Source organism: Rhinatrema bivittatum, chromosome 3 (assembly GCF_901001135.1).
Source record: "Rhinatrema bivittatum chromosome 3, aRhiBiv1.1, whole genome shotgun sequence".
NCBI classification, from domain to species: Eukaryota; Metazoa; Chordata; class Amphibia; order Gymnophiona; family Rhinatrematidae; genus Rhinatrema; species Rhinatrema bivittatum.
The window spans coordinates 37,186,825-37,208,626 of record NC_042617.1 but is presented as its reverse complement, the minus strand read 5'-3'; the positions used below and the strand labels follow the sequence as shown (position 1 = coordinate 37,208,626).

Below are 21,802 nucleotides of genomic sequence, written 5' to 3'. Positions count from 1 at the left end.
CCGCGTCCGTGGGTACCTTTCTTGCAGCCCCCCTCCGGAGACGGACATCGGCGAAGACGGACCGCGGCTCCCCTGCCTCCCGGAGGCAGCTGCCCGCGAAGATGGATGCCTGCACGGGCGAAAGCGGCCCCTGTGCGTGCAATTGGGCCGCTCATGCCGTGACGCCAAACTTCGTGTCGTCACGCCTTGAGCGGCCCAATTGCACGCACAGGGGCCGCTTTCGCCCGTGCAGGCATCCATCTTCGCGGGCAGCTGCCTCCGGGAGGCAGGGGAGCCGCGGTCAGTCTTCACCAATGTCCGTCTCCGGAGGGGGGCTGCAAGAAAAGTAAGTCGCTTCGTTGCTTTACACTGCCAGTCCTCTCTCCCCTCCTCCCGCAGCAAGGCTGCTTTACGCGCCTTGCTTCGGGAGGAGGGGAGAGAGGACTGGCAATCCTGAGCTTCCTGGTACCTGTCATTTCCTGGTACCTGTCATTTCAAATGACAGATACCAGCGTGTCCGTGAAGCGTTAGGCCAGCGCACCCAGGATAATGTATAGCGCTCTATACAGTAAAATGGGTTGCGCGGGCCTAACGCTTCTTGGACGCAGCTTGCATTTGCAAGCTATTTACATACAGTATCGAGCGGTAGGTGAGCCGGACTGTGTGCAGCAACCGCAGGTGCGCCCGGCACTAACGCAGCTCTTCCTACCGCTCCTTACTGTATCGGCCTGTAAGAGAAATAATAGTTAAACATTTAGACATTCAGTACTTTATTTCTATCTGTATCTATTGTGATGTTATGTTTACTGTAAATCAGTATGACTGTCTTATTTCCAAACACTGGTATAGAAAAATTTAACAAATAAAAATAAATAACTTACCAAAAAAGGCAGCAGCTGCTTCTGTATAGAAAGGCACAAGCTTTTATAGGTCAGTTATATCTACACTTCACAACTGTTTTAGAATTACACCAAAACTGGTCAGAAAAAAATATTAACAAAACAATACTTTTACAGGGCAGCCAACACACATCAGTTACTGTTATCTCTTGTACAAAAACTTCTGGAAGCTCCATTAGTGCAATCCATGCTCCCCTATCCTCAAGTCCTCCATCTGCTAGTCACCGATGATAGTGCCAGGCAGAGCCAAGCAGCTCTTTAGTTGATTTCAAGGGCTGCAGTCATTAGGTAAAGAAGAAGGTTGAGATAATAGGAGTCTGATCTTGTTCTTGCTACCACTAAGGATGTCAAGACCTGAAGGTGATGGAGGATGTCATTTTGGAGAGACAGTGCCAGGAAGACACCAATGATAAAGAGCCAATTTATTAGAGAAATGTGCTGCTTTGCATCAAGCACTGAAGGAAAGGTTCTCCAGTTTAATAAGTTCATGTGCTGGGCTCCTCATTGTCTGCCATCTCAGATTGCACCTGTATGTCAGAGTTTCTGCGTCCCTTCCCTGCACCCACAGCTTTTTTCTTCTCTTTTTGCTCCTGGTTATTGGATGCAAGTTCCTCAGTTTTCTTGGTGATGTATGTTAGCTAAAAAACAAAGTTTTAATATGGCACATGCATCGTGATGTCTTTATAAAGCAGGTTCAAGTATTTTCAGCATGCTTATTTGTATGCAGTGTCTGTACTGCTGCAATAATCACTGAAAACAAATGTCAGGTGAAGCAATAAATACATCAGAGAGCTCAGAGCAACTTAATCAGAACTCTTATGGTTCTTGAAATATCAAACTTAAGGGCCTGTTCCACTAACGCATTTCTGCCATTCTGTGTCTATGGGAAAATGCCCTGATAAATCAGGCCCTAAGAATCTAAAACAGAGCTGGAAATAGACCACCTTATCCTATGTCTGACACAAAAGAATTTAAAATGGTGTTTGGCAAAACACACATCAGGACACACTTAAGGTCTTGCTCAACCTGATCAGAGCAGGTGAAGCAGGCAAGGTAAACAGTTAAACTAGGTGTGCAGGAGTAAGAAGGTTCCAGAGTGACCTGTGCCCTAGCTGCAAAGTGGATGGAAGTGAATTCAAAGAGCTTTCTTTTATGGAAAATTAAAGTTGAAGATATTTCAGAATTAAATAAAACCTTTACAAAGGAGGATAAAGATCACAAGACTTAAGCCTTCACAGCACCAGAACCTTCCTGGCCCTTGTAAAGTGCCAAGCAGCAAGGGGAAAGGCAGAGACTAGAGTTAGGCATTCAGAGGTGAGGGATAGGAGGAGCAATCCTTTTTTTTTTTAAATAAGAAGAATCTCTTACCAGAGACTGACTTCTTCGAGCCAAGAGCTTCACATCATCTGTGTTAACTGTACTCCGTTTTGCATGTCTGAAAGACAGAATAACACACAACCAACCTCCTGAAACCTGGTTTTTGGCTTGGCGGTATCATCCCACTCCAAATCAGATCTGGGGCTGGGATTTCCCCCATCTAGATAGTTGCGAATGAAGGGTCACAGTACCAGATCCCAGCTTTGGTTCCAAACTGAAGCCGGGCCGGGGCTGTGCACTGCCATATGCAAGGTCCCCGTTCAATCCATTCTCGGGTCTTCTGCAACCACAAGATGCTGCGGAGGTAGTGTTTATAGTCCCTGGGAGCAAAAGGGAACCAAGGTCATTAAGGGCAAAATCTGGTAAGCAGATTTAGAACCCCTAATACAGGGTTCTGAAAGAGCCCTGGGTCCTCAGGCCTGCCACTTTCAGTGACCAGACTAGGAATAATGAAGAGTAGCTCATGCCACTAGAATCCCAGCACAGATTCTGGACTGAGCTGCAATTACAAACAAGAGAAAAGAGGGACTACTGGGCCAAAAAAGGTCTTTTTATAGTTTTGCGTTTTATTAAATGTGATTCAAATGAAGGAAAAAAAAACAAAACATAACCTGCCTGCTTTCAATCTGGCTCTTAACAGTCTTTCCATGTCTTACATTCCGTTTAAGAAAAACCTTTGCACTTTGCACACCATACAGATTTGGCACATAGCAGTACTGGCTAGCTTAGGAAGACTGCTTCTAAACTTGGCTCCCTACCTTCTTGAACAAGAAAACAGAAAGGCAGTCGGATGAAGAGAGGCACATACCCATGCCAAGCGAGCCATTCACAGAGAGCGATCCCAGTTCTTCTTCACTCTTGTGAAAAGAAACTCCCAACAAGTCAGAAGAATTACTAGTAAGGTTCATGTCCCCACTGGTGAGCCACAAGCTACCAAGTGCCCAGTATCAGCAACAACACATACAAAACAAAGTTTAAATGGGGGGGGGGAATCCAAGATGCGCTTTTCCTCCTGCGCTCAGGTACCTGTTTCCCCGACTGATTTCCTTGAATAATATGCCTGATAATATGCCTGATGAATTCTGTGTGCGGCTCCACACAGATTTCGGCATCTTGCTGGCTAGAGGTCCTTCTTGTTCTGAATCCTCGCGTGAAGAACAGCCCGCGGAGGAAGGTGCTGTTGGGGGGGGGGGGGGGGGGGGCGGCGCTCTGCCCCTGGATTTTCCGGTGGGGAATATGTCCGAGACTGGGTCCCCATCGCACTAGGTTAGCGTTTTGCTCCTCAGCCCTCTTCAGTGATTATCAAAGCAGTGGTAGTTACCTTAGAATCACTCTGGGATTTGATTGATTGCCGGATTGTCCCAGACATTTCAGGTTCAGTCCCTGTGACTAGACTGTTTCTTTGAAATGGGACCCCCCGTCGCTCAAGATCATCATCAACTTCTCCAGGAGCATTCCATTTCCATTCAAGCCATGGGAAATGAAATTAAACTACAAGCTGTGAATGCTTCCATGATTCGTGAGTGAATCCATGGAAAATTATTTAAGGCATTTAAATTTGAGAATTACAAATTTTCTTAAAGTTCTTGGTGAACTTCCATTTGTTACACAGATTTTTTTTTTGGAAATTCTGAAAATCCCATCTGAAAAAAATCCCTGTTCGTAGTAAAATAGAAGCCCAACCAATCACATCCTCCTCAGAATGCAGTGGAACTTTCTAATCTTTCTGCTTTTTTGGCAGTTGCAGCTGTGGAAGTGACAAGAGGGCTACATTTGCTTTCCTTTTTTACCAGAATACGTCTTGCTTTAAAAATTTTAATGTTTCCTTTCATGGGGGCTTCGTCAGGACTTTTCCTGACTTAGCCCAAGCTGCACAAGAATGGCGTAAAGCTATTTTGGGGATGTGCCTCCAAGCCCAGGCTTTCAATTACTCTATGTAAATGTATTAATTAAATTGAAGGCCACTACATTTTTTTTCAGTCCAGGTCAATTGCAGGACTTCCTAAATGCCAGCATGATTAATTGGGCCATCTAAAGCGGAGACTTAAGGTTATGCGATATTTTATAGGGGTATGTTTTATGCCATTTATAGTTTGAATATGCATAATTTTTGCTGTTATGTTCTTGTTTCCATTCTCCCCTTTCTTATGTTTCAAATTAGAGAGAATGGACTGTGTATTTTCTACAGATTTCTGTTTCTGTTACTTATGTTTCTCTTATATTACTGTGCAAAGTTTCTTTTTTTTACTTTGAATACTTAAAACAGAAAGTTTCTATTAATTTTAAAGTTTAAATATGATTTAAGGAATGTTAAAATTAAACCTAAACCTCATTCACCAGTTACCATTACTGTACATTAAATCCTAGGAGATTAAGAATCAGACCGAGCTGCAGTCACTCAACTTCCCTTAGCTTCGTCTGGACAATATATTTTGGGTGCCTGAAACATCTTGAACAAAAGCCTCCTGTGGAACAGAGGTAAGAGTTTTGTGTTACTTTCTGTCTTTGATACAGACAAACATTGTTGAAACATGGCCATGTCAATTATTCTGTCGTGGACTCTATTGGACTGTTTCTATGAAGACTTTTTTGGTGCTCAAGCAGCACATTTTTCACTTTGGATGGTTGCTTGTAGCTCAATTAATGATTACTTCACTTTCGGGCCAATGTAACATTGGTGTGCATTAAACGGGTGCTCATGACAGAGCACCCGCTTTCTTAGCATGCACTAATCCACCTCTCCCAGACGCCCGATTTAATATTTAAATGGGCTGCCGTGGTAAAAAGGAGGCGCTAGGGAAAAGTTGTGCATCCCTAGTGCCTCCTTGACATCGGGCACTCAGGAGACGTGGCTGTCAGAGGGTTAGGAAAGTGATGCTTAATGTTACAAACGTTCATTTTCCTAACCTGTGCACAGCCATGGCTTTAGGAAAATGGACACGTTAATTGAGCGTCCGTTTTTCTAACCTGACCACCGATGACTGTTTTTACATTATTTTTATTCCTCCAACTTAACATCACCACAATATTAAGTTGGGGGAAGTACAGAAAAGCAGTATTTTCTGCTTACTTTTGGTGTTCCTCAAGGATTAACGCCTGCTCGGGGCAGGCATTGATTTTTGCGAGTAGAAGTGTGTGCGTCGGGCATTTTTTTTTTTTTTACACACACACACACACACACCGGGAGGTAATAGCCTCATCAACATGAATTTATATGTGATGAGCGCTATTAGCTATGTGCTGGTCTGGACGCGCATAACGGATATGCTAATCCTCAAGCATGAGGGTTTTGAACGCGCATCTAAAAACGTGCATCGAAATATGTGTAAAGCTGTGCACTTGGCCGAATGCATTATATTGCATTGGCATGATTAAGTCATGGGGGATTAAGCAAATACATGAGATTTGGATTCTCAACCAGTCCCAAGTTAAGAACATAACATACAACTTGCCAAATTGGGTCAGACCAAGGGTCCATCAAGCCCAGTATCCTGTTTTAAACCGTGGCCAAGCCAGGTCACAAGTACCTGGCAGGACCCCAAGGGGGTAGATAAATTCCAAGCTGCTTATCCCAAGAATAAGCAGTGGATTTCTGCAACTCTCCCTTAATAATGGTTAATGGACTTTCCATCCAGGAACTTGTTGAAAAAAAAAAAAAAAAAAGTGTTTGAACATAGCTATACCAATAGCTTTCATCACATCCCCTGGCGATGAATTCTAGAGCTTAATTATGCATGGAGTAAAAACATTTTCTCTTATTAGTTTTAAGTGTATCACCAGTAACTTCATTGTGTGCCCCCCTGGTCTTTGTACTTTTCAAAAGAGTAAACTGATTAACGTTTACTCGTTCCAGTCCACTCAATTTTATAGACCTCTATCATATCTCCCTTCAGCCGTCTTCAAGCTGAAGAGTCCTAACCTTTTTAGCCTTTCATAGAGCAATTGTTCCAACCTCTTTATCATGTATCGCCTTTTTCTGTATCTTTTCTAATTCTGCTATATTTTCTTGAAATGTGGTGACCAGAACTGAACACAATACTCAGTCACATCATGGAGCGATACAGAGGGATGATATTCTATTTTATTCTCCATTCCTTTCCTAATAATCCCTAGCATTCTGTTTGCTTTCCTGGCTGCTGCTGCACACCGAGCAGAGGATTTCAATGTATTTTCAATGATGACACCTAGATCCTTTACCTGAGTGGTAACTCCTAATGTAGAACCTTGCATTTTGTAGCTATAATTTGGGTTACTCTTCCCTAACTGCATCCCTTTGCATATCCACATTAAATTTCGTTTGCCATATGCATTCCCAGTCTCCCAGTTTTGCAAAATCCTTTTGTGATTTGACAACTTTAAATAATTTTGTGTCATTGGCAAATTTGATCATCTCACTTGTTCCCATTTCCAGGTCATTTATAAATACATCAAAAAGCATCGGGCCCAGAACAGATCCCTGGGACACTCCACTATTCACCTTTTTCTATTGGGAAAATTTACCATTTAGCCCTGCTCTCGGTTTTCTATCTTTTAATCAGTTGGCAGTCCACAATAGGGGACTGCCCCCTACCTCATGACTTTCTAATTTCCTAAGTATCTCATGAAGAACTTTGTCAAATGCTTTCTGGAAATCCAGATACACTAAAATCAAATGGCTCACCTTTATCCACATGTTTATTTATGCTCTCAAAAAAGCATAGCAAATATGTGAGGCAAGACTTCCTTTGGGTAAATCCATGTTTGCTTTGTCCCATTAAACTATGCTTTTGTACATGTTCAGTAATTTTGTTCTTTATGATATATTTCTACCATTTTGTCTGGCACAGACTTCAGACTTACTGGTCTGCAATTTCCTGGATCACCCTTGATCTCTTTTTAAAAACTGGCGTTACATTGGCAACCTTCCAGTCTTTAGGTACCATTGATAGTTTACAAATTTACAATAGCAGGCCCACAATTTCATTTCACAATTCTTTCAGCACTTGAGGATGTATACCATCTGGTTTGCAACTCTTTAGATTTGTCAATTTGTCCTAGTACATCTTCAAAATTCACGAGATTTGTTTCAGTTCCTCTGAATCATCACCTTTGAATATCATTTCCTCATCTTCCTCGGTGAATACTGAAGCAAAGAATTAATTTAGTCTCTCTGCTATGGCTTTGTCATCCCTAAGTGCTCCTTTTACCCCTTGATCATCTAATGGTCCAACTGACTCCCTTGCAGGCTTTTTACCTCTAATGTACTTGAAAAAGTTGAGTTTTTGCTTCCATGGCAAGCATCTTTTCAAAATTCTCTTTGCCCTCATTATCAATGCTATGCATCTGACTTGCCAGTGCTTATGCCGTTTCCTCTTTTCGTCATTCAGATCCCTTTTCCATTTCTTGAAAGATATTCTTTTAGATATTATAGCCTCTCTCCCCTCACCTTTCAACCATGCCAGTAGTCTTAACCTTCTTTCTACTTTTTCTAATGCGTGGAATACATCTGTTCTGGGCTTCCAAAATGGTATTTTTAAACTCAACCTTTGCAATTGCTCATTTCAGTTTTTCCTAACCATTTTCCTTATTTTATCAGTCACCTTTTTGAAAGTTAAATGCTGTCATGGTAGATTTCTTTTTTGCACTCCCCTCCATTATTAAGTCAAATTTGATAATAATGTGATCACTATTGCCAAGTAGCTCCAACACTGTTACCTCTCGCACCAAATCCTGTGTCCCACTATGGAGTAGGTCTAAAATAGTTTCCCCTCTTGATGGTTCATGTTCCAGGTGCACCATGAAGCAGTCATTTATTTCATCTAGGAACTTTACTTCTCTAGAATGTCCTGATGTAACATTCATCCAGTTAATACTGGGGTAATTGAAATCTCCCATTATTGCTGTGCTGCTGATTTTGTTAGCTTCCTAATTTCCTTTTAGCATTTCATTGTCTGTTAGTTCATTCTGGCCAGGTGGACAGTAATACATCCCCCATTATTATTTTATTCCCTTTTTCACCTGGAATTTCTATCCATTAAGATTCAACATTGCATTTTGTTTCTATAGAACATTTTATCCTGTTTGACTCAATGCTCTCTAACAAACAGTGCCAGCCCTCCATCAGTTTGATCTATCCTAACATTTCGATATAATTTATACCCTGGTATTAGTGTCCCATTGATTATCCTCCTTCCACCAGGTCTCTGAGTCACCAATTATATCTACCTCTTCATCCAGTGCTGTACACTAACTCTCCCATCTTATTTTTTAGACTTCTAGCATTTGTATGCAAACATCTGAACGTATGTTTTGCTGCAAAAGCTCTTCAGAATATAATCTAACAGCTACTGATATCAGGCAAACATTCAGTAATTTGTGGAGAAAGTTGGGGGCGCACGAAATTCAACAGATTAAGCAGGATGAAAAGCACCCAATGCGCAGAATCAGCCACCTCAGGAAAGCTTTAGAAGAAAGCATCTGCTCCTGTACTTTTCATAAATGTGTTGGAAGAGCAGTCCACACTCACCTTGCAAACATTTCAAGGTCTCTCGCAAAATTCTCTGAAAGAAAAACACAAAAAAACCCTTTAATTTTGCTGTTTCAGATATATCCCAGTGTTGAATAAGGACAATATAGGTTTCCACAATAAACAGATACTTTGCTGGCTCACAAATTTTTACTGAAGATAACTGTACAAACAGGGTTGATTTTAAGACCTGCACATGCACACACGGACACGCTGATTTTTATAACATGCATGTGTTGGCGCGCGATTATAAAATACGGGTCCTGCGTGCACCAGATTTTCATGTCCATGCATGCACGTGTGGGTGGGATTTTACAAAAAAAATGTGCGCGGCGATGCATTCAGGCCTCCCCCAGTTCGCTTCAATTAAGGAGTGACTGGGAGGGAGCTTTCCTACCCCTCTTCCCTTCACCCCCTAAATCTACACTAACTATTCCCAAACTTTATTTTGCTAGTTACTGTTCCTCCGGAGCAGAAGTAATCTCCTGCCGGTGCGCACTTCCCCACCCCCACCCCCACTTTTGAGAAGCTCGGCACTTTGGCGCATTACGGGGTTTCACATGTAACCGGGCCCTTCCGAAAAAGCGCGCAGCACATGCAAGATCCAGCTATGCGTGTAACTCTTAAAATGTACGCACGCAGGCCTTTTAAAATTTGGTAGATAGTGTATAGAAATCACATTTCTCATGAAAGCATCTATTTTAATCAAGCTTGTTAAACTGCCCAAGCACAAAGGCTAAACGTTTAATGCATAGGAGGTGACAGAGAGAGAAGAAACTGAGGGGTTTTGGCAGCCTTACCGATGGTGCAGCAGTCAGCCGGCCCCGGAGGCACAGCTGAGTCCAATCTACTGACATCATCGCTGTGGGACGAATGGGTCTTTGAAAAGCTGCCTCGCTTCACCTAGTGATCGAGGTGCCATAGAGAGAGAAAACAGAGGGGTTTCGGCGGCCTTACCGGGGGTGCAGCAGTCGGCCGGCCCGGGAAGCACAGCTGAGCCCAATCTATTTGTGATTTTTCTTGACCAACCAGAGATATCATGCCGGTTTACACTGACGTCATCACTGTGGGACTAACGGGGCTTTGAAAAAGCTGCCCCTGTGCGGCGCACAGCTGCCGCCGGTGCGCTGCCTAAGCCGGGCGTGCGCAGCTTTTTCAGCTTTCATCAGTTTTGTCAATTTAAGAGTCTTTTTGAATCCTATATATAATTTCCCCCCCAGCTGTGAGGAAATAAAGATTCACTCTGAATATCTCCAATCTTGAGTTGGATCCAAGGTAAGTCAGCAAACTAGCCCATACTGCAGCCTTAAAGAATAATTCTTGATGCCGCATTCTGCACGGAAGAGAAGGGCTAGGGAGCGCCAGGCCTCGGACGCAACCAAAGCAGTCTCCAAAGTAGGACCAATGGATGCTCATGTACGGCGTGGGATGTATATAGGGAATGAGTGTTCGCTAAGTGTTAGGAGGGGAGAAGAAGAGCCTTCCGGTGTTAGAACTTTTATCATCACTCTCCCCATGGGAGAGGTCTCCTCCAGTTAACCCAGCTGAGAAATTTCTGCAAACCCTAGACTTGACCCCAACCGAAGTGGTTGGAGGCCAGTCTCCCTCGAGGCAAGGTAGGTTGCAAGAAGAATCCTCAGCACTTACTTGGTCAAACTTCCATCGGGGCTACAGAAGTGGGACTTGGGGGTAAGAGAAGTGGGACTTTTTACCATTAAATTTAAACCTCTAGTTAGACCACAGACATTTTCTTTGGAACTAATATGAGATGCTATAATGATGTAAATAAAAACGTGGGTGACCAATTGGTAGCAATATCAAACATTGTTGGTGTAACTAAGAAGAATGTAGAATTGATAGAAACTGAAAATAAAAATATGAATAATGAATTAAGGTAAAAGAGGAATTGGGTAAGGTAAGAGGTACAAACTGATAAAGGAAAACTCCATATTTGTTACAAGTGCGGCCTCCGGCAGCTGTTACAAACTGAGGGCTTGGAGGCCTTCGGCTATTGTTACGGGCACGGAGGCGCGGTCATTTCTAAAGCAGGTGATGTGAGCCCTTGGGCCACGGCATGACTCAGGGAGGAGCCCCAAGAGACACCGCGGGAGGTGAGCTGGTGCGAGCACTGGTAGCAAGGAGCAGGATAAGGCTGAAGCGAAGACGAGGATACAAAGTCTGATCCTCTACCGGACCTGCACGCCGCAGGATGACCAACAACGCAATATTGATCGATGAACAGTCCTCTGACCGTTCCAAGCCCTTTTGGACCTGCCAAAGAACTCCAGGAGGAATAGTGGAAGCTGATACCAGAATATGACGAAGATACTGAAGAGGCCTGCACCGGGGCACAACCTACACTGTCCACCCGCGGGACTGGTCGCGGACCATGCTAGTGGGGAGCAGATTCGAACAGAGTACGGCAAAAGGCGGCAGGCCAGACAAAGGATGAGGGCAGACGGAGTCCTTAGAACACGGAACACAGGCGAGGACCGAAGTGAGGACACTGTAGACAAAGGCAAGGATCAAAACGCTGGGTCGAGACTGCGACCCAGCGCGCCGTACAGTCCACCCGCGGGACTGGTCGCGGACCTCGCTGGGCTCGAAGCAGACTCCAGGAGGAATAGTGGAAGCTGATACTGGAATATGACAAAGATACTGAAGAGGCCTGCACTGGGGCACAACCTACACTGTCCACCCGCGGGACTGGTCGCGGACCATGCTAGTGGGGAGCAGGTTCGAACAGAGTCTCGACATGGACGGACGTGACATGCAATAGGCTCCGAAGACCGGGACAAGATTCAAGCACAGGATTCACGATTCTCAAGGATTAAAAATGTAGGACTGAAGCAGAAGTCTTCTGGAGGGTTGCACTGCGGAGATGAAGATGGCCTTTGTACTGTGAGGCGCCCTACACAGCCCCTTGTCGTGGACCACGACAACAGCATGCCAGGAAAGTGGAAATCAAAGAACCAAGGCATGGAGACAGAGGTAAAGGCAAAGGACATCAGGAACATGAAGACGCCTTCAGAGCAGAAGACCACGGAGGACCTGGACCGGTCAGAAGACACAGACAACTGTGGAACCCGACCCGAAGGCTGCAGTAACTGAAGAGGAACCCTTATAAATGGCTGAAGCAGGAAGTTGTCATCAGGGTGGGCCCAGGGCATATCTGGCCGCGGGCCCTTTAAATACAATGAAGAGGTGCGCACTGGTGCCTAGAAGCAAGCAGGAACAGCACCAGGGACAGCGGCTTCTGCGTGCACGCAGATGCGAAGGAGCAGGCAGGCTTCGGGGTGGCAACCAGGCCTCGAGCTGACGTCTGAGCGGCAGCGGCTTTCCCCTGCCGCTCGAAGAAGAGGCTGACTCACGGCTCCCTGCTGCGAGAGGAGCTGGCTTGTGTGGCCTCTAGGCCGCATGAAGATGGCGTCGGCGGCAGCCCCACCGCGGAGGTCCCGGCATCGGCAGCAGCGGCACTAGCAGGGCGTGAAGACTGAGGCAGGGCCCGGCAGCGCTGCGAACCAGGCCACATGAGCTTCGGCAGCTTCCCAGCCGGGTGAGGCCTGCTCGTGGAGAGTAGGTGATGTATTACTATACGTACCGCGGTATAGAAGAACCTATAAATAAATAAATAAATAGGCAAAAATAGAAAAATTGGAAAAATGTAGCTAGAATAAGAAAAATACTCTGTATAAATTTTCCTAAAATCCCTACCTTGACGCCAGTGCAATTATGGAGGAGGTATTTGATGGAAAATTTAAATATCCCGGAGGCTACTTTGCCCATAATTTCAAAGATATTCTACCTACCTCCAATGGAAAAATCTTTAGAAATAAGGGAAGAGGGAAATTTACAGCTAGTTGAATTATAACAAAAACAATTAACCCAAGAGAAAAAAAAAAAAACTTTAAATGTTATAGAACCTCTTGAGCAAACAGACAGATTTAGTTGAATCATCTACATTGATAGTTTCACTCAATTTAGAATGTGATAGAGACTGGGTTTTTAAGACATTTTTTGCAAATAGAATTAAAGAGTTTTTGGGATGCAAGGTACAGCTTTTTCCGGATTTAACGCCATTAATCCAAAAACGTAGAAAACAATTTCTCTTGCTAAAATCTCAAAATTCTACAAATGGGAATGTATTTTATACTGAAATATCTCTGCAAATGTTTGATAAAAAGTGAGGGTAGTACTTATGTATTTTTACAACCAAAACATTTAGCCCAGTTTATAGAGAATAGAATAGAACGAAACCCACTACTAGCTCTACCCTGAAGCCCACATAATATGGCTCTAAGGATGAGAAGTGTCCTCTCAATTTAAATTATCATTCCTGAGTTAGGTGAGAATTTAATGTTTGTATAGTAGTATTGTTTGGAATTGTGTACCTTGGACCCATATTAGTGGGCTAAGCGCGCACACACACACACAATATATATATATATATATGTATATATATATATATATATATATATATGTATATATGTAGTGGGTTTCTTGTTGATGATAATTAGGATCTGTTCCCAAAAGGAACTAAAAATGTTATCTAACAGTTTTAGATTAAGTAAGTGTCTTTTCTGATAATTTGTATCTGAGAAAGATTCAAGATGTTATTGCTTGAATTGTAATATATGCAAAATGCTATAAATAAAACCAAAATAAAAATTTAATGCAAAAAAACACTTTTCTGTGTCCTATTCCAAATAGGTAGAGGATCCCTTCAAAAAAAAAAAAAAGGGGGAACCATCCTGCTATGGAGACAGGTGCTGAGCCTTGGCACCAATTTACAGAAACAGCAGTTTCAGAAAAAAAAAGGTGCATTGTAATAATATAAAAATAGCAGTCATGTTGAACTGCTTCAATCCTTTAAATCTTAATGACCCATAATAAAAACCCCTGAAACAGAGGAAGCTGGCTACCATCTATTGTGAATGCTGAAAAGCTTGAAGAAAAAGATATGTTTAAAAAAAAAACCAAACTAAAACACATCATGGGACACTATGGTATATATTGATCTGGACTTGAACTCCAGAGAGAGGATCCAGCAGATCCCAATAATATAAAACAGTTAAGTTCTGCCATCAGGTTTTGAATGATACAATCACTGCGTCCCATGAAACCATAGATTTTCCTTGATAAGCAAGGACATCACACAACAAATTCAAATCAATTTCAGCTTAGAATAGATTGAAATGTGTCAAAAATCATGGCCACACAAAGTTAACTATCAGCTTTGAAAATCTAAATTAAACTTTTCTGGTTGGTAAGTACAGAGTTCAGGCATTCCGAACTGTCTCATTCTCAGCAGAGACGTCAACAATAAGCGGATTATAATTGAGTTTCAGAAATCATATCCTGGTATCTGGTGAATACATCATGTGTGATTTTCTTTGCAGGTACACTTGCACACTTTTTTTTTCTTTTTTTAAAATACACAGCTTAAAATAACTGCATACCACACTGGCTGAAGGTGATCTCTGAAATAGCGGCAATGGTCTGTTTGCTGAACTCAATGGCTTTATCTTCAGCGACTTCTTGGCACAAACAGCCAACGGTGTAATGAACCACAGCTTTCAGTCTCTGCAGGAATACAAAACAATTTCACAGAAGAGGAAACCCAATAGAAGTAGCACTTAAGTAATTTGATGCTTTATAAATTATAAGTTACTTTGCTTTCCAGGCTGCTCACATATTACAGAACCTCTGCTGGACCATCAAAGAAAAGCGCTAGCATAGCAGCATTCTGGATAAAAACTGTCTTAGGCTCAGAAAGTAACATCTATAAACAGAATGATGGCATAAAAGAGACCACAAAGCCTTATCTAGTCTGTCCAATTTCTTTCGGCAATGCCACAAACCATCACTTGATCTCTGGTTATACAGGGTGGCCCATGGAAAGAGTAGCCTGCCTGCATGGCACTGGTATTGGAAGCGGGCTACTTTTCCCCATGGGCCACCCTGTACTTTCACTTTCTCCGAGGACAGCAGGATGTTAGTCCTCACATGGAGTGACAGCATCAGATGGAGCCCCGATGCGGAAAACTCAGTCAAAACGTTTCTAGAACTTTGTCTAGGCACACTGAGCATGTCCAGCATGCCTTACTTATATCATGCGTCCATGCGCGGTCCCTCTCCAGTCTTCTTTTCCACGGAGATGTAAGCCTCGCAGTGTGATTGAGCTCACTTTGGCTGTTTTTGCCTTGTGGAAAACTTTTTGCTCTACCTATTTTCGCAGTTTTTTTTCCTTTGATTTGTCGCCGGGTCCCTCTCGGTGCCTCCCCTAGTGTCCCTAGTCAGGGTTTTCGGCATTTCGGGTAAGTTTCCTTTAGCAGTCTATTCCACACACCCCCCCCCCCTCCCCCATGGGGGTGGTGCCTCAGTGCCCACCGGTCATAGATGCCTGCTGCCATTGCTTTTGACTTTGCGGCCCTTTTATTTTGCCGTAATCGTGGCCACATCCGGTTTCACCAATACCCCCAGTGCCCGAGGGCCAAGTCTATCACTGATACTTCATGAGATATGTAGCCTCTGCCTGGGGGCATCATATGTCTGGGATTGCCACTTGTGCGCCCAGATGACCCCAAAGGGATGTTGGCTTTGACTCAACAAGATGGATCAGCTCTTCAGGTCGAGGAAGTCCAAGCCATTGGCATCAAAGGCCCTTGGAGCCACACCAATGGGACACCACGCCAATCGATATCAGCGAGACCACCGGTTCCGATGCTGTCGGTGGAGAGGGGCGCCAGAGACAGACTGTTGTCGATCTCCTCCAGGCCGAGAACATCGGGTTCGTCGTCTTCAATCTCGGCACCGGGGAAAGACCGGGCCTAATATTGAGGGAAGTCTAAGAAGCATCGGCACAGGTCCCCATCTATGCAAAATACTGGGCGTGGGGTTGCACCAGCTTTTGCCATGATGCACCTGAAACGACCTTACAGCAAAGAAAGCCCACCCTCCTTCGATGATCGCGGTTCGCTATGGTCTCCACCAGTAATGGTGCCACTCGCCAATTCCCCTCACCGGTCCGAAGAAGATCTGGCCACCCCTCCTTCCTCCCAGTCAGTGTTAGCATCAACAATGGCACCGGTGCCGTCTGCCCTCATACTGCTTCTGTAGAAGCTCAGTGTGCTCATCAGTGCATTACCGACCCAGCTGGCATCTGTTCCCAGGACAGCTTTAGTGCCCAACAGGTACAGAGGCCTCCTCCTGATTCAGTGATTGTTGCCGGTTCCTCTGAAGAGAAAGCTCCACTGAGACTGGCAACAACACTGAGGCCTATAGTCCCAATCTAGTTCTACTGGTGCCTGCACCTCTGGACATAAGCAGAGCACCTAGGCCTCCATCCCCTGTAGCATACAGTGAGGATGAGGGTCCCTATGATCCTTGGGGGGATTATCCGAATGAGTCTTCCTGAGAATTCTGATGGTCTCCCATCAGAAATTCTGCTCCAGATGAACGAAGGATGTCTCAACCTTCGTAGGGTTTGAGAGGGTGATGGACACATCCCTTTTCAACTTTTGATAAGAGGACTTCAGGCACAAAATGCTTGAGATCTTCCAGTTCACGGAACCTCCTAAGGAAATCATGGCAGTCCCAATGCACAAGATCTTTAAGGAGTTGCTGAGAATATGGGAACACCCCCTTACAGCTCCTCCCGTTACCAAGGCGGCAGATGCGGTCTACCTTGTCCAGAATGCTGCAGGATTCGATAAGTGTCACCTGCCTCACCAGTCGGTGGTGGTTGAATCCACTCTCAAGAGGGCCAAGCACTCTTGGACCTATTCCTCTGTGCCTTGGGGAAAGATCACAGAGCAATGGATGGAAGGTGTTGCAGGGCACCATGCTTATTGCCTGCATCGCTGCCTACCAGCTCTACATGAGCCAGTACTCACAGATACCTGGAAGCAGGTGCAGGAGGTGGCCAAGCAACTGCCTCAACAGCAGCAAGACACTCAGGTCACTGGTGCACAAAGGTCTGGAATGCAGGGAACACTAGGTCCATGCGACCTATGATGTTTTCAAGAGAGCATCGAGAGTTTCTGCAGTGGGAATCTGTGCCTGAAGAATGGCATTTCTGCAAGCCTTGGATCTCCAACCGGAGGTACAGGATAGACTTGCTGACGTGCCATACACTAGAGAGAATCTCTTTGGAGATGGGCCACAGCATCCCTAACCCTAACTTCGGGACCACCAACTCCACTAGTACTCCGAACCGGTCCTCCTCATCTGGGACGCATTGAGGCCAGGGCTAAGGAAGACTTTCTTTCGTCAAAGAAAGTACTATCCTCTGCCTCCGCAAGCCAGTCAACACCATCAGAGCTCTCACAGCTATTCCAGGCAGCAGACAGCCCCCAAACACCAGCCAGCTCCTTAGTCAACTCTGGGGATGGGGTTTTGACTGGGCCATAGGAAGCATAAGCCTGTTGCCCATACCTGGGGAGAAGGACCCTCTGGTCGGGGACAGGTTGCGGTTACCTGCGAACCAGTGGCCCAGTGAACTTCAGACCAATGGGTTCCATCCATCATCTGTCAGGGGTGTCAAATCTACTGGGTGTCCTGCTAAATTGCCCTCCATGCCCACATTGAGGCCAGTAGTGCATCAGGAGGTACTGCAAGCAGAGCTCTCCTCCCTCTTATCAACCAGAGCGGTCAAGCCCATATTACCAGCGCAAAGAGGGCAGGGATCTTCCTCCAGGTATTTCCCAATTGCAAAGACAACAGGAAGACTGCGTCCCATCCTAGACCTGAGGGTCTTGAACATGTTTCTAAAAAGAAAAAGTTCAAGATGGTTTCCATGGTCACCTTGATGCCCCTTTTGCAAAAAGGGGACTGGCTATGCTCCCTCGACCTAAAGGATGCATATGCTCAGGTTGAGATCTTCCCTAGTGACAGAAGTATCTCTGTTTTGTCACCACTTCCAGTACCAGATGTTGCTGTGCAGGCTTGTGTCCTCCCCATATGTCTTCACAAAATGCCTAGCCGTAGTGGCGGCCAACCTCCCTAGACTGGGAGTGCATGTCTTCCAGTCTCTGGATGATTGGCTGGTCAAGAGCACATCTCAGGGAGGGACGATCAGGTCCATGCACGTGACCATTCAATGTGTTGGAGTCACTGAGGCTCATTCTCAATTATCCAAAGTCCCATCTCAGTCCGACACCTCAATTGGATTTCACAGGAGCCTTGCTAGACACGGCTCGGGCCTAGGTCATTCTGCCCTGCCAGAGGGCCTACACCATGGCGACCATTGCAGCAGAGGTTCAACAGAGTCAGCAAGTATCCCCCTGGCACATGTTGAGGCTGTGGGCCATATTACTCCATGTTACTCCCTTGGCACGTTTACACACATGCAAAGCCCAATGGACCCAGAGGTCACAGTGGCACCAGGCCCCTCAGAGCCTCCAGGATTGAATCAGAGTCACCCTGTCTCTCAGGTACTCATTGGAAAGTACCTGCCACCAGGACAATCGAGAACAGAGGATTTCCTTTCAGAGTCTCCCCACTTAAATTATGCTAACCATGGATGCATCTACCCAGGGGTGGGGAGCTCGTGTAGATGGGCTTGGTACCCAAGGCCTCAAGAATGTTCTTGTCAAATCAACTTCTTGGAGCTCAGGGTGATCAGGTACGTACAATGGGCTTTCATAGATCGGTGTTCAACAACTTGTCCTAATCCAGACAACCAGGTAGCCATGTGGTATGTCAACAACAAGGGAGGCATGGGATCGTACCTCCTGCATCAGGAAATGGTCTAGATCTGGTTGTGGGCCCTGTCCCATAGGATGGTGCTCAGAGCCATGTACCTGGCTGGGACTGAGAATGTGGAGGCAGACACGCTGAGTCAAGCCTTCAGACCCCATGAGTGGTCCCTGGACTGGGGATAGCGAATCAGATATTCCGCCTCTGGGGAAACCCAGATGCAGGGGAAACAAACATATCTACAACAGGGAGGTGCCTCAGTTCTGCTCCCTGTCCAAGTCAGACAGCAAATCAGCCTTAGACACCCATGCCTGTAACCTGGGGAAAGGGCCTTCTGTAAGCATATCCTCCAATAACCTTAGGGGTGAAGACTCTCTTGAAGCTTCGCGAGGACAGAGGGACTGTGATCCTCATAGCCCCTCATTGGCTAAAACAGGTCTGGTTTCTACTTCTGTAGGAGTTGTCCATCCAGAAACCAATCAGTCTGAGGACTTCCCCAGATCTCATCATGCAAGATCAGGGCAGGCTGTGGCATCCCAACTTCCAGGCTCTTTTGCCCACAGCCTGGAGGCCGAGAGGTCAATTCTTCAGCCTCTTGATCTCTCAGATCCTGGTGGCTTCTAGAAAGCCTTCCACTAGAAAGTCCTACGGACTGAAGTGGAGGTGGTTTTCCGTGTGGTGTGAGCAGAAGGCCCTAGATCTGTTCTTCTGCCCCACACAAAAAACTGCTCAATTACCTTCTACACCTATCGGAGGCTGGCTTAAAAACCAACTCCCATTAGAGTTCATCTGAGTGCAATTGGTGCATACCACCATGGCGTGGAAGGTACGTCCATCTCTGTACAGCCTATAGTTGTATGTTTCATGCAGGGCCTGCTTCAGTTGAAGCCTCCCACTGTGTCTTTGGACCTCAACGTGGTGTTAGCTCAGCTGATGAAAGCTCCCTTTGAGTCACTGCACACCTGTGACCTAAGTACCTGACCTGGCAGGTCATATTTATGGTGGCAGTCACTTCAGCACTCAGGGTCAGAGAGCTCCAGGCCTTAGTGACTTATCCACCTTGCACTAAATTTTATCACGACAGGGTGTTCTTGCATATGCATCCTAAGCTCCTTCCTAAAATGGTGACATATTTTCATCTTAACCAATCGATTGTCCTGCCAATATTCTTCCCCAGATTTCTTTTACACCAAGGCAAATGAGTACTGCAGTTTGTAGTACAAGCAAGCCTTACCCTTCTGTCTGCAACAGACAGACGCCCATAGACAGTCCAACTTTTTCTTTCTTTTGATAATAATAGGGTGCATTGCCGTTGCAAAGTACATAATATCCAATTGGCTGGCAGATTACATCTCCTTCTGTTATGCCCAGGCGGGACTGCATCTTCAGGGTCCTGTCAAGGCTCATTCTATCGGAGCCATGGCAGCATCAGTAGCCCACTTGTGACCAGTTTTAGAAAATAGCCACTGTTATTACCAACATCAGTAGCATGGGATAGACAATTTTTGGGTACTTGCCAGGTTCTTATGTCCTGGATTGGCCACTATTAGAAACAGGATGCTGGACTTGATGGGCCTTTGGTCTGACCCAGTATGGCATGTTTTTTGTTCTTACGAGATTTGCAAGGCTGCGATGTGGAGTTCTCACCACACTTTCGCATCCTATTACTGTCTGGATGGGGATGACCAAAGCGATAGTAGGTTCAGCCAGGCTGTCCTTGGGAACCTGTTTGAGGTGTAGAACCCAACTATCCCAACCTAGGGCCCATTGTTTGGGTTCAGGCTGTCTCCCCCTCTGTTACCAATAGCATCAGTGCTCTTGTGCCCTTTGCACCTGGGTAGGTGTTTGTTGGTCCCCTTTTGTGTCAAAACAACCTGTAGGTTGGTATTCACTCATGTGTGAGTACTAACATCCTGCTTGTCCTCTGAGAAAGCAGAGTTGCTTACCTATAACAGGTGTTCTCCTAGAACAGCAGGATGTCAGTCCTCACAAAACCCGCCCGCCACCTCGAGGAGTTGGGTTTCTCCAATTGTAGTTCTATGTTACGAGACTGGTGGTATAGAGCATGGTGGGCATGCTCAGTGTGCTTAATCAAAGTTCTAGAAACTCTGACATGTGTTCTGCATTGGGGCGCCATCTGATGATGTCACCCATGTGTGAGGACTAGCATCCTGCTGTCCTTAGAGAACACTGCTTCCTGACAACTTATAATCTTCTATAGTTATCCCAAACCTTACTGAGTTTTACTACTGTATTTTTTATTTTACCACTTAAGACCTTGTCTATTTTCCTAAGTCAATATGCTGGGGAATTGATTGCTTATTTACTAGCTTCAGTCTACACTCCTGATTCTCACGAGGTAGATGCAAATATTTTATCACCAAGAGTCCTACTTTATGTATTTGGTGGCTAGCCAGGGCCTGTCCAAGCCACACTCACCTTGGCACAGAGACACCCCCGGCTACACGAGGTGATCAGGACTGCAGGAGGCCCCGCAGTGTTCATGCAGAACTCCAGGCCTAGTCTGGCAGGACAATAACGCCTCAGGTCCTCCCTGCAAGCTAAGCCCTAGCCCGCTTCCCTTCTCTCACATCCCTGATTAAAAAAAAAACCCAAAACATAAGAACATGCCATTCTAGGTCAGACCAAGGGTCCATCAAGCCCAGCATCCTGTTTCCAACAGTGGCCAATCCAGGCCATAAGAACCTGGCAAGTACCCAAACACTAAGTCTATTCCATGTTTACCGTATAGTAGTGGCGCCAGCTCTTACAGGACCCATTCTCCGGGGAGGGGGGGGGGTGTCACTGCTCCCACTCTAAAAGGACAGAGCATCCCCGCACCTCCCTAACTAAGCGTTTACTTCCCGCTCCGTTGTACCACAAGGAGCCAACACCATTCACCTTCCGTGAAATGCCCGCCCACCTCGCTTCCGCAGAGAGCAGCACCAACCTGTACACAGGCGGCATCAGAGCCCGGCTTCGCTCCTCGCTCCATAGCTTCCACCGTCACTTTCTATTTCCCTCTCCTTTACGTCGGCGTGCAGACCCCGCCCTCACTGCGCGGGAGACGTCCAGTCCCATCACAGCGGACCCCTAGCTCCTCGAACCGTCCAATCACCGTCCAATCACCTCCAATAGCAGTTGGGCCGAGCTCCACACACTGCGTGCTCTCGTCAAGCGAGGGACGGCGGCGGCGGCGCGAGTCTTTCCCCCACCCGTTTGTAAGCGCAGGCGGGGGGGGTGTGGCCTTACTGCAGAGGAAGAGCTGCTTCCGTAAGTGTACGGCTTTCTTACTACTCAGAGTCTTACTCCCGGGGGAATTCTGCGCGACTGCGAAACGCGG

The 21,802-nt window shown here is 45.8% G+C and overlaps 2 protein-coding genes across 6 annotated transcripts in view; one reads left to right on the top strand and one right to left on the bottom strand.

The window, feature by feature from the left end:
* Window positions 1-21,802, top strand: part of BROX (BRO1 domain and CAAX motif containing) — a 158,762-nt gene that overhangs the window by 3,332 nt on the left and 133,628 nt on the right. For 2 of the 3 annotated variants that reach the window (XM_029593132.1, XM_029593133.1), the window contains one exon: window positions 4,623-4,733. The gene's annotated coding sequence lies outside the window, so the exon portion shown is untranslated. Of the gene's footprint in view, window positions 1-4,564; window positions 4,734-21,802 lie in introns of those variants that run through there. The other variant, XM_029593135.1, reaches the window with a different exon arrangement.
* LOC115086796 (centromere protein S-like) lies at window positions 880-21,737 on the bottom strand. Of its 3 annotated transcripts, XR_003855334.1 has the most exons (6): window positions 21,383-21,737; window positions 14,220-14,343; window positions 8,761-8,794; window positions 2,447-2,575; window positions 2,247-2,313; window positions 1,444-1,516 (listed from the first exon to the last, which is right to left on the bottom strand). XR_003855334.1 is itself a non-coding variant. In XM_029593140.1 (5 exons), the coding sequence occupies exons 1-5, from the start codon at window positions 21,452-21,454 to the stop codon at window positions 1,364-1,366; spliced, it is 450 nt and encodes a 149-aa protein (XP_029449000.1). In that variant the 5' UTR covers window positions 21,455-21,668; the 3' UTR covers window positions 880-1,363. The 3 variants fall into 3 exon arrangements, 2 of the variants coding, with proteins under 2 accessions (XP_029449000.1, XP_029449001.1); XM_029593140.1 differs by lacking the exon at window positions 2,447-2,575 and having other exon boundaries at window positions 880-1,516; window positions 21,383-21,668; XM_029593141.1 differs by lacking the exon at window positions 2,447-2,575 and having other exon boundaries at window positions 880-1,516; window positions 21,410-21,661.

What these genes read in the sequence shown, in the direction of transcription:
- LOC115086796 (XM_029593140.1), bottom strand. Translation starts at nt 21,454, where the DNA reads ATGGAGCGAGGAGCGAAGCCGGGCTCTGATGCCGCCTGTGTACAGGTT. An exon ending in CTGCTCTCTGCGGAAGCGAG is followed by an intron (nt 14,344 to 21,382) that starts GTGGGCGGGCAT and finishes GTATTCCTGCAG; the next exon opens with AGACTGAAAGCTGTGGTTCA. An exon ending in GATCACCTTCAGCCAGTGTG is followed by an intron (nt 8,795 to 14,219) that starts GTATGCAGTTAT and finishes TTTTTCTTTCAG; the next exon opens with AGAATTTTGCGAGAGACCTT.